Source organism: Geotrypetes seraphini, chromosome 16 (assembly GCF_902459505.1).
Source record: "Geotrypetes seraphini chromosome 16, aGeoSer1.1, whole genome shotgun sequence".
NCBI classification, from domain to species: domain Eukaryota; kingdom Metazoa; phylum Chordata; class Amphibia; order Gymnophiona; family Dermophiidae; genus Geotrypetes; species Geotrypetes seraphini.
The window spans coordinates 4,709,441-4,721,447 of record NC_047099.1 but is presented as its reverse complement, the minus strand read 5'-3'; the positions used below and the strand labels follow the sequence as shown (position 1 = coordinate 4,721,447).

Genomic DNA, 12,007 nt, shown 5'->3' with positions numbered 1-12,007 from the left:
GGCAGTTGATTCTCCCCAGCGGACTACGGGGTGGGGAGGGGGGGGCGGAGCTCAGACACCCGGCAGGATCTGATGCGCGCATGCTCAAGGCCCAGCACAGGAAGCAGATTTTCAGGCACAGGACATGCTGATGCCGGCGATGCCGATGCAGAGGCTACACTGGAAGTAAGAAGAGGGTTCGGGTGGGTTGGGGGATCTCAGGTGGCAGCGGGGGGGTGCCGGTGGCAGCGGGGGGGGGGGGGGCATGATGGCGGCGGGGGGGTGCCGGATCGCGGGGGGAGGGTGCCCTTTCGCGGGGTGGGGGGCCTTCGGGGGGAGCAATGCCGGTTCTCGTGGGGGGGGGGGGGGGAAGGTTTGGGGTGGAAATATATCAAAGCAAGTTTCCCTTACTTCCTATGGGGAAACTTGCTTTGATATACGAGCATTTTGGATTACGAGCATGCTCCTGGAACGGATTATGCTCGTAATCCAAGGTACCACTGTAATTTGTTTCCCTTCAATTACTGTCATTTAATATTTTAATATTTTGTACATCGCTTAGAATTTGGAATAAGCGATTAATCAAATACTTAATAAACTTGGAAACTTGGAAGGGCGGATCACCTGAGGGCCAGGGGGGCCACATTGCTCAGGTGGGAGAGGGGCGGCTTGAGACATCATAGTGCTGGGGAGAGATCTGCCCACCCATCTTGGGTCCAGGCCCACTCCAAATTGGGTGGCTGGCTGTGCCCCTGGAATTGGTGATTTGTAGGTGAGGGCATGCAAATGAGCCCCAAGTGCACCATGGCAATATTCGACTAAGAGTCACTTGTTGGAGAGGAATGTCTGTAGCAGCCACATGGTTTTCTTCCAGCCCCAAAAAGATAAGAAGCCGCGTTCTCATTGGCGAGCGCGGATGCGGTGACGTCATCGGTTGCTAAGGGAGAAGGGGATGCTCGAGAGGAACCAGCACTTGACAGCGCGGGGAAAAGCAGAGAGAGCCGTGATTGGAGGGCAGAAGCCGGGAAAACAGGTCGCAGTGGACAGCTGCCTTCGGGCGGAGCGCCTTCTGATTGGCCCCGGCCGTGAAACGAATGGAATCATTTCCTCTTTCTCTTTAGTGATTGGATAACGTCCTCCTGGGTGCTGATTGGTAGAAAGTGTTAAAGGGCGGGGGGGGGGGGGAGCGAGATGAGTACTGTATAAAGGAGCCGGGGCGGGGTCAGATTGTTCAGAGCTGCGGCGGGAGGTGGCGGTTGTGGGTCGGGTTGGGTTTCGTTCTAGCAATTAATTAATTCCGTAGTTCATCCTAGCTAAGCGTTAACTAATCACAATAGGAGAAGGAAATGATCAACTTGTGTAAATGAATAAACACAGGCTAGAGAGGTGGTGTTCTAGGGCAGATCCCAGGGTAGAGAAGCTGAGGTCCCTGTCCTTTGATGACATGTCACAGACTGAGCTCCTCTCAGCTTCCCATCTGCTGCCCTCAGTGAGGCTCATCCTGGCTTAAAAGCCTTTAAGAGAACTGAAGGGAGGCTGACAGATTTTGGCCTCCAAAGAGGCTCCTCAGAAGTTCAAAGGGAGAGGAGAGGGAGCACTGTCTTCTGTTCCTCCATCTCCATCAGCCTCCTATGAATTAATTTGTGGCCGATGGTCTAACTTTTTTTTTTTTTTAAATGCCTCATCTTCTGAGGATAGATTTCAGCCTCTGACTAAGTGGTCTGGAAGTGAAGGACTTTGGCCGCCATCGCGCTTTCCCTCTGCCAAAGAAGCTGGTGGGACAAAGGAGGGGGCAAGGGAGCTGCCCCCTCGCTTTCTTTTCTGGCTAGGAAGATTTCAGCCTCAAAGCAATCGACTTTACCACAGGAAGAGGAAGGGTCTTACCTCCTTCCTCTCCTGTTGGTCCTCTTTGTCCTGGTCCTCTTGTTTTTGCTCCTCTTTTGTCTCAAGCGCCGTCTTAGCCGCGTCTTCCGCCTCCTCCTTCGGCTCCAGCGCCTGCATATCCTCTCAGCTGCCTTGCACCGGTTCCAGTTGATTCAGTCGCTCCTCCGGCTTGTCTTTTTCCGCCGCCTGCAACGACTCCAGCACCGCCGCCGCCACGTGCAACACTTCATCCTTCAACTGTTACTTGGCCTCCACCTGTGGCACCTCGGCACATTTCTCCTCGTCTTCCTTTTCTTTTTGCTTCTGCTGCCTTCGCTGATTATTTATTTTCTGATCAAAGGCTGGAAAACGGAAGAAGTGTCTTATGATTATGTTGTTGAATAAAATATATATGGAACAAATTTGCTTTTATGGGAAGTAGGGTACAAAAATAATATTTTTTAGGAAGAAAATTAAGCGTCGTGATGTTTCAGTCTGGCCAAACATCTAAAGAGATGTAAGTTTGTTTTACTATGGTCATGACTTATTTGGGAATAGTTTGAGTTTAGCTTTGATATTTCTGAATTTTTGCTTTTATAGTTTGGTTAAAAAGTAATTTGATGGGATAAGTAATAAAAGCAATGACTAGATCTTCCAGTCTCTCCCCAGGCAGATGGATAGGCTCTGGCCTTCCTGATTAAAGTAATTGTTTGATTAAAGCAAGTCTCAGTTCCTTGGGTAGAAAGGTTGGGAGAGAAGTCGATCTCCAGAGGAAAAGAGGGAGAGAATTATAGGAGAAGGCTGTGGGTTTCAACACAGTATCAGATAAAGGAAATGTTTTATTATCCCAATGTGCTTCAGCGACACACCGGACGCTTTGCCACTATCTGGTAAATAAATGAAACTGAATGCTCTGCAGTTGCTAGTAGTGATGGGCATCATTCTAGTGGAAGGATTAATTAAACAGTTTGTACAATGACTTGCCAATACCAGCAGGGAGGAGAAGGCATTGGTTAGGGGCGGGTTGATGAGAGAATGGCACGGGGACAAATTTTTCCCCATCTCTGCAGGAACTCACGAGTCCCCACGAGTTTTATTGCCTTCCCCGCCCCATTCCTCTACACTCAGGCTTAACCACACAAGCCTCGAACACTTATGATTTTAAAGTGTTTGAGGCTTGTGCAGATGAGGACGGAGCTTGCAGGAATGGGGCAGGGACAGGAAAAGAATTTGCCAGGATGGGAAAATGAGTTCCCGTGGGGATAGGGAAATATTTGGCCCTGTGTCATTCTCTAGGACTTACCCTTTCATTGAGTGTGTTTTTTAAATATTATCCTATTTTCAGCTCCTACTGACTTATGCAAATAAGGCCCTACAGTAAGTCTTTGTACATTGCTTTGTATCCTTCAACATGCAAATGGCAGTGGTGGGATAGGGTGTCCTGTGATGTTGATGACTCAGACTAGGGAGTATGTCCAGTGGATGAAATCAGCACAAGGACATTTCAGTATAGGAAGGATTAAACATGTTAGTGCAGATTTGTGAAGGGTGGGTGTTGGTGCGTGAGTAGACTCCATCCATGTGAACCAGTACATGAAGGGAGTTAAGTCTTACAAAAGTTTTTCCTCCATCCTTTTGTTTTCTTTTTTTTTTCTCTCAGGCTAGCAGCAACTCGAGGTACAAAGATTGTGAAGAGGGAATACCTGAAGGTGAACGTTGTAGAAACCTGGTATGTAATGGAGGAGGGATTCTTTGTTTTACATTGGGTCTCATGGAGATATTCTACATATTCTCAGAAGCTTCTAGAAATGTACAGTCCATGCATTTTAACCGTTTTTTTTCTCTTTCCTCTTTCTCTCTCTCTCTGTCCTTTGCATCCCTCTGTTTCTTTCCTTCCTCTTTGCTTTTCCATCCTGTTTGGTATTTTTCTACTCCTCTCTCCATCTTGCCCCTTATTGCTCTCTTTTCTTTTGCATCCTCGCCCTCTTCCCGCATGGTAGTGAGCAGATCATTGAGTATGTACTGGTACGAGTTGTGCCTCCTTACCCTGGAGGCCCCCGCCCCCGTTTCTCCCTCTACTTATCAGCACAACTTGGATATGGAGTCATCTGTGTCTACCACAAGCAATGTGACTATCTCATTGGTGAGTATCTTATAAAGGGTTTTACATTAGTTTTTGTTGTTTCAAGGGGTCTCTCTTCTCAGTATGCTAAAAATGGTTTTGTCTGGGTCTCGTCACTACATCTGTCTGGTTGGCAGTGCTGTATAGTCAATATCCTATTGGTATCTGTCTCTCTGATATCTTTATCTGTCTGTGTCAGTATTGTATCAACAGAAGTAATCAAACCCCTTTCTGACTATCCCATTAGCACCTGTTCAGTCAAAGCCTTTACCCTCTTTTCCCATATAGAGCCATGGAGGGACTTATTTAGAACTGAAAGTACCCATTTAACCTGATTAAAGGGGATGTCTGAAAATTGTCCACCCTTAACTCGGTAACTTAGAAATGACAGCAGATGGTCCATTCTAGACCAAGCTTGCCCAACTTCTAGCCTTCAAGCCAGAACCTGGCCTACCAAGTATCTTTTACCTGGTCCAAAGAAGCTTGGCAATTCTTGTGGTGAAACAGATGCTTCAGCTGTAGAAGAAACAACGGGATATCTGCTTCCCTGCTGCGACTCAGCTATCTGCAAGCTTGAGTCACACACGGCAGCTGATGTTTGAGTTGGTCTCACCTATACCAATGACCACACACCAGTAGCAGTTGCACCACTTCCAGAATCAGATCCTAAGGGCCAAATTCTTCAAACAATGACCCGAAGTTAGGCAGCGATAGATTTCCTACTGCGTACATAGGGATGCCTAAGGCTGCCATGGATGTGGTTTGCACCGGAATAGTCCTTGGGTGTCCCTATCTACCTCCGTAGGCACGAGACTGGCGCCTTAAATGTAGGCTTTTAAAATGGCCTACATTTAAGGCACTTATTTTTTTAAAAGATGTGATTCTGGATGCAGCATCTGCTGGTGATTGACATACAGCAGGCAATGCTTCCAGAGTTATAGAATTACAACCAAGGGTCGTTGCATGTGTAACTGCAAATTAGGACAGCACCAGTTAATTCCAATTATACGAGAGTTTATCATTGGTAGTTAGGGTCAAATAGTGCCTAATTTAACAAATAAGTTATGCACGTAACTAAATTCTGTCGGAAGATACATTGGCTCCCAGTTGAGACAAGAATATTATTCAAGGAAGAATATAGAGATCGGGAAGAGAAAATCAAGATGGCGTCGGAAGCGGACGCCTGAGAGGGGAACTCCGTTACCTTGTTTGGTCGACACTGCCTGATAGTCTTCCCCGGTCGGGAGACATGGGGAAGAGAAAGGGAGCCCTCCATTATAACCCTCCAGCGACGGTAGCCCAGCAGCGTTTGGTCCAGACAACAATTGCAGAGGCTTTCTCCCGCTCAGACGACTCAGGGGAAAGCCCGATTTTCTCGGGTGAACCCGTGCTAACAGGAAGGGCGTCATTGAGCCCGGAGCAGCGGACAACACCACCCCAACCCGGAAGCACGCTGGTGGAAGGAGAGCTGGGGCAGATGAGTTCCAGAGTTGAATCCTCTGATCCCGGCTTAGGAGGGAGCCCAGCACTTGCCTCGTCAGGAGAAGGAGTGCAAGGAGGGTCCAACTTATAATTTGGGGTGTTGGAAAAGCCCGCAAAGATAGACTTGGAGGCGCTATGGCAAGCCATATCAGTTATGGATGCTAATCTAAAGCTATCTTTTTCTACATTATCGACTGACTATGGGACTATCTTTTCCAAAGTGGAACAACAGGGACTGACTATATCTCAAATAAAAGAAAAAGTAGAGAAGCAGGAGACAAAACTCTCTGAAATGAAACAGAGAGAGTTTGAATTGGTAAAGGAAAGATCTTACATTTCTAGGAAAATGTAGAGTTTTGAAAATCAACTGAGAAAAAAATAACCTGAGACTTTTAAATTTTCCTAAATCCCCTGTGATCTCTCCTATAGAGATGGTTAGGAAATACCTCAAAGAAATATTATGTATTCCACCAGAAAATTTACCTCCTATTATCAGAGTTAATTACCTTCAGATGAAAAATCCTGTAGGAGTTTCTACTCCGAATGAGAATCAAGGAGATAAAGGGGTGGAGATGGACTTAACAACTTTTTGGGAGAGCTCGCTAGAGGTTATAACAGAATGGAAAACCTTGTTAGTTACCTTTGGAAAGTGATAGGGAATATATACTACGATTGTATTTCCGCCATTTAAATGATCAGTTTTTGGGTTCTAAAATTTGTATATTTCCAGACATGTCTCAAAAGTTCCAGAGGCGGAGAAAGGAATTCTTGGCATTGAGGCCAAGAATCCTGGCCTTGGGAGGAATATATTTATTAAAATTCCCGGTAAAATGTTTTGTTACTTATCAAACTAAGAATTTCCTTTTTTTTTTTTTTGAACCCAAACAGCTGATAGAATTTATTGAATCAAAGGAGAGAGGAGTACCGGTAACAAATGTGTAACTTGCTTTACCGGCTTTAGGTAATGAAGAGTATTACCACTTCCTTATAATGTAAACTGATTTTCATTAACCTGTTGATTTTCTTTTATATTAATATTGTGGACTAAATAATCAAATACTATTGTTTCCTTATTATGATTTTGTTTCTAATGTGAACTATTTGATCTTATTTCAAGTTTTATTATGCTTGATTGTAAAACTAAGAACTTATAAATAAATAAAAAAAGATTATTATTCAAGTTAGGTTGTACCTGTTACAAGACATTGTTTGGCCTTATACCTGGTTATATTATTGATCTCTTAAAATTTACTGACAGAAAATATTTTTCCTGACATTTTAGATTATTTACATTTCCTACTGTAAAATGTGGCATATACAAAAGTTTTTTTCAATTTTAACTTGTTCAAGCTGGATCTTGGGATAAACCCTTTTCTGGCCTGATAAACTCCCAACTCCTATCTTTCCTTTAAAAAAATGCTAACGACCTACTTATTTGACAGATTCTTCTGAATGTGACACTGTGCTTGTACAGACTCTTGCCTGTTGTTAACCCCGTTGAACTGAGAGGTTACTGCGGTATATAAGTGAATTTGTTATGTTATTCTATAAACCTCCCTCGCAAATTTGCACACTAACCCCCGGATCCTAAAAATGGCACACAAATTTCTGCCCAGTAAACTGCACTAATCCGAGATGTGCATGCAATGAAATTGACTAATGAGCCATTTAGCGCCAATAATTGGTTGCTAACCATCAATTCTACCAATAAGAGCCAACCTCATCAGTGATGTCACAATGGAAGAAAAATGGAATTGCGAGACTAAAACATGATATGTATCGATATGTGGAGAGCGATGAAGAAAAAGCAAACATGTTAAACAAATATTTCTGTGTTCACGGAAGAAGGTTCTGGAGAAGGACTGAGATTGTCTGACAAAGTTGCACATGAGAATGGAGTAGATACTGTGTTGTTCACAGAAGAAAGTGTTTATGAACATCTTGAAAAATTGAAGGTGGACAAAGCGATGGGACCGGACAGGATCCATCCCAGGATACTGAGGGAGCTCAGAGAGGTTCTGGCGGGTCCTATTAAAAACTTGTTCAACAAAGTTCTAGAGACGGGAGTGGTTTCTGCGGATTGAAGAAGAGCGGATGTGGTCCCTATTCACAAAAGTGGTCGTAGAGATGAAGCGGGAAACCACAGGCCAGTAAGCCTCACTTCAGTTATTGGAAAAATAATGGAAGCGTTGCTGAAAGAAAGCATAGTGAAATTCCTAGAATCAAATGGGTTACAGGATCTGAGGCAACATGGTTTTACAAAAGGTAAATCGTGCCAGACGAATCTGATTGAATTCTTTGATTGGGTGACTGGAGAATTGGATCAAGGGCATATACTACACATAATTTACTTAGATTTCAGCAAAGCCTTTGACATGGTTCTTCATAGAAGGCTCTTGAACAAACTTGACGGGCTGAAGTTAGGACCCAAAGTGGTGAACTGGATTAGAAACTGGTTGACGGTCAGATGCCAGAGGGTGATGGTTAATAGAATTTGCATGGAGGAGGGAAAGGTGAGTAGTGGAGTCCCTCAGGGATCAGTGCTGGGGCCGATTCTGTTCAATATCTTTGTGAGCGACATTGCCGAAGGGTTAGAAGGAAAAGTTTGCCTTTTTGCCGATGATACCAAGATTTGTAACAGAGTAGACACCAAGGAGAGGGAGTGGAAAACATGAAAAAGGATCTGCAAAAGTTAGAAGAATGGTCTAATATCTGGCAACTAAAATTCAATGCGAAGACGTGCAGAGTAATGCATTTGGAGATTAGAAATCGGAAGGAGCCGTATGTGCTGGGAGGTGAGAGGCTGATATGCACGGATGGGGAGAGGGACTTTGAGGTGATAGTGTCCAAAGATCTAAAGGTGAAGAAACAGTATGTAAAGGCGGTGGCCCAGTAGAAGAAAGAAGGTGTTGATGCCTCTGTACAGGTCGATGGTGAGACCCCACTTGGAGTATTGTGTTCAAATTTGGAGACCGTATCTAGTGAAGGACATAAAAAGACAAAGATGAACATAATAAAAATGCCATTAACATTACCATTAAAACTTACCAAAAAACCCAAAAAACAACAAATTACAAAGAAACATCAACTAATAATTGGCATATTAAAAAGGGACAAATGAGACAGACAGTCGGGAGACAAAAGGAAATAGGGTTAGAAATACAATTTGGATAGGAACGAAAGACAAATAAGGAAAAAAACAAAAGAAAAGGGCTTGTTGCTGCTTAATTCCTTAAGGGAGTTAAAAAGGAAACTGTAGAGTTATTTATCCCGGATCCAAGATGGCCACGAGTGGCTGAATTTCAGAAGCATCTCCTGAGCGTTCAGTAGATTTTGGAATTTACCTGTTCATAATTGCTCAGCTTGTTCTGAGAACTTCCTTATGCCTAAGAAGAGAGGGAGAAGTGCCGCCGGAGCCTCGTGGCGCTCTGAAAATCCTCCTCCTCTCACTATTGAACGGCTCTTGACTCGGCTTCAGAGGGAGCCGGTAACTTCAGGGAATCGCCCGCAGGACTCGGTGGTTCGGGGTGACGCCGGTAGGATCCAAGGGCTAGAGGTCACGCTGAGCCCGGAAGTAAGAGACGCTCCCCCCCCAACCGCAGCATACTAGCTCGCCGCAGGCACCAGGCGCGTCCATAGAGGCAGTGCCAGTAGCCCAGGAGGCTGGTTCATGTTATGGATCTATGAGTCTGGAGAGAGATACTGCGGCTGGAACATCAAGGAAAACGTAGGTACAACAAAACTTGATACCCACAAGTTTGGCAGGTGAGACTTCCTCCTTTTTGGTTGAAAAACCCACTGAAATTACAATGGAGTCTCTTTGGGACTTAGTAGTTAAATTAGGAAACTCATTGAATCCACAAATTAAAGTACTGGAAATGAAAATTGATAAGCAGGAACAAGAACGGACTCAATTGCAATCAGAAATGACTTCAGTTAAAATCATCTCAGAAAAAAATGAAAGTGAAATAGTAGGAGTTAAACAAGTACAAGAAACTGTGATTGGAGATAGTACAAATATCAGGATGAAACTGGAAATGATTGAAAATGGCCAACGAGCCAATAATTTGCGGTTCCTAAACTTCCCTAGGATTCCTTCTATGTCTCCTAGGGAAATAAGAACATAAGAAAAGCCTTCACCGGATCAGACCGAGGTTCATCCAGTCCGGTGATCCGCACACGCGGCGGCCCATTTAAGTACTCCTGATTGGAGACCCAGTTATACCATAGCCCTCGATACAATTTGCAAGAAGGTGTGCATCCAACTTGCGCTTGAATCCCAGAACAGTAATCTCTGTCACAACATCCTCCGGGAGAGCATTCCAAATTCCCAGTGCACGCTGTGTGAAAAACAACTTCCTGACATTCGTCCTGAACCTGCTGCCACTCAGTTTCAGTCTGTGACCTCTTGTCCGAGTCACCTCCGAAAAAGTTAGTAATGATTCTTCTTGATCTATTTTATCAAATCCCTTTATTAATTTAAAATAATCTAAAATATTTTTTAGAGATTTTCTCAGTTTCAGAAGAATTAATTCCACCATTTACACAAGTATTTTACCTGCCTGATAGAAAATTGGATCAGCAATTAATCAACGAGGGACAACAGGAATCAAAATTGGACATTACTACACTATTGGAAAGTTCAATGAAGGAATTAGTTAAACCTGCGACATTGCTGGTAACAGTTGTATTGATGCCAGATAAGAACTGGATTATGAAGATGTTCTTTAAAAATAGAACTAAAGAGTTCCTGGGTCAGAAAGTACAAATTTTTCCAGAAGAGACTCAAAAACGAAGAAAGCAGTTTCTGTTATTAAAATCTGGAGTAAATTCAGTGGGAGGAAAATTTTTCCTAAGATTTCCTTGTAAATGTATTGTTCATTATGGGTCAGATAAATATGTTTTCTTTGATCCAACACACCTAACTAAGAAAGGTGAAAAAATGGAAGTAACAACAGAAACTCATGATTAGTTCCCCACGATGTCATCCACTTAGATTTTCTTAAGTTTAAGATTATTATTATGATCTTTTCGATTTTTCTCATCCTATTGAAGTCTTGGATCCAATAACTGTGGACTAGAGATTGTCTTTATAAGGAGAAGATGTTAAGATGTTTAATATCTTCTATGCTGTATTGTAATTTATTTTCTTTCTTTTTATTTGTCTTAATACAATGTTTCTGTATAAGATGTTTATGCTTGGGAATATTGTATAAAATTATAAAAAAATAAAAAAAAAGGATACTGTAAATTTTAAATCAAATGTTAAAAGCTTCTTTAAATAAATGACTCTGCAAATCAGGGCCTTAGGCCCCTCTCTGTTGGCCCAGTGTTGTCGTTGAGGAGGAGGAGGTGGTTTTTTCGGTACCTCCTGCTCCCAACTTTAAAGGTACAGGGCAAGGGGATCTGGAGGAGGAGTGGGTGCCTTCATGGCAGGAGGGAGTTGGCATCCCTCCTGCTTTTTTGGAGGGGTGTCTTCATGGCAGGAGGGAGTGGGCATCCTACCTGCCATTTTGCCTGAGGTTGGTGGCGGTGAGGGGTGCCAGCGCAGGGTGGGAGGGCATGGCGCGGGATTTGTTGGGGTTTTTTTTTTTTAAATGGGAAAGGTTGTGCCATTAAAAATAAACAAAACCAGAAGCCCTAATAACAATGACAAGAGGCTTCTTTCCTTTCACTGCTGTTAGGGCTTTGCGCATGTGCCAATTGCTCACTGAGCGATTGAATAGGTCACGTTTGCATGCATCGATCGTTGTTGGGGAATTGGCCAGCAAATAGGCCAACAGCGATCCAGTCAGTAATACCGACTGACTTTTGTGCATCTAGGCCTTGGTGTCTCCGGTCCCCCTAACTGAGCTTTTTGTTTTCCCCTCCACCCTTTCTTTCCTTTCTTGATCCTTGTTCCCCCCACCCCCCTTGTAAATTTGTTGTTTCCCTTTCCCTCTTTTCCTCCTTACTTGGCACCTCTTCCCCTCCCCTCCATTTTTTGTTTCCCTTTCCCCCTCTCTTGGTGCCTCTCCTCCCCCCAACTAAATTAGGCCTAGATTCACTAAACTCACCTATCCGAACCGTGGGCGAACCATGGCCAAGTCTTGCCAAGCGACCGATTCACTAAAGAGTCCCCATGCAAATAATCTGATTGGACACATGCCCACAAATGATCCCAGCGATGACCAGAGTATCCTCTCTGCCTGGAGATGCGATCCGTGCATGCGCTTGCTCTGAGGCCAAAACAGAAGGGGGGGGGGGCTGCACTCGCTGGCCCTACGAGAATCATTTCAAGGGAACAGAACATGCTTTGCAGCCAGACTGGAACAACTAAGCAGAACACACCATAGTGCAGCCCCACTTCAAACCCACGGGTTAAAAACACAGGCTTGCAGAGAGCAGGGCGCGTTTTGCACAAGGGAGATGTTTTTTATTTTGATGGTTTCAGGGCGGCAGAGAGCAGGACAGTCGGCAAGGACGTGAGCGACTGGTCCTCAGCAGTTGCTTCTTTTTGGATCGGCCAGCCCAATCAGTGTTCCTTCGTTGGTTTAGTGAATCGCTGCTTTCCTATTTTGC

The 12,007-nt window shown here is 44.1% G+C and overlaps 1 protein-coding gene across 8 annotated transcripts in view; it reads left to right on the top strand.

Moving 5' to 3' along the window:
• Nucleotides 1–1,257: 1,257 nt before the first annotated feature.
• Nucleotides 1,258–12,007, top strand: part of REC8 (REC8 meiotic recombination protein) — a 39,333-nt gene continuing 28,583 nt past the window's right edge. Inside the window, exons 1-3 of one of the 8 annotated variants that reach the window (XM_033924034.1) lie at nucleotides 1,258–2,732; nucleotides 3,503–3,571; nucleotides 3,843–3,985. In XM_033924034.1, coding sequence (XP_033779925.1) covers nucleotides 2,677–2,732; nucleotides 3,503–3,571; nucleotides 3,843–3,985 — 268 coding nt within the window. In that variant the 5' untranslated portion in view covers nucleotides 1,258–2,676. Of the gene's footprint in view, nucleotides 2,733–3,267; nucleotides 3,401–3,502; nucleotides 3,572–3,842; nucleotides 3,986–12,007 lie in introns of those variants that run through there. The other 7 variants (XM_033924037.1, XM_033924038.1, XM_033924036.1 and 4 more) reach the window with 7 other exon arrangements.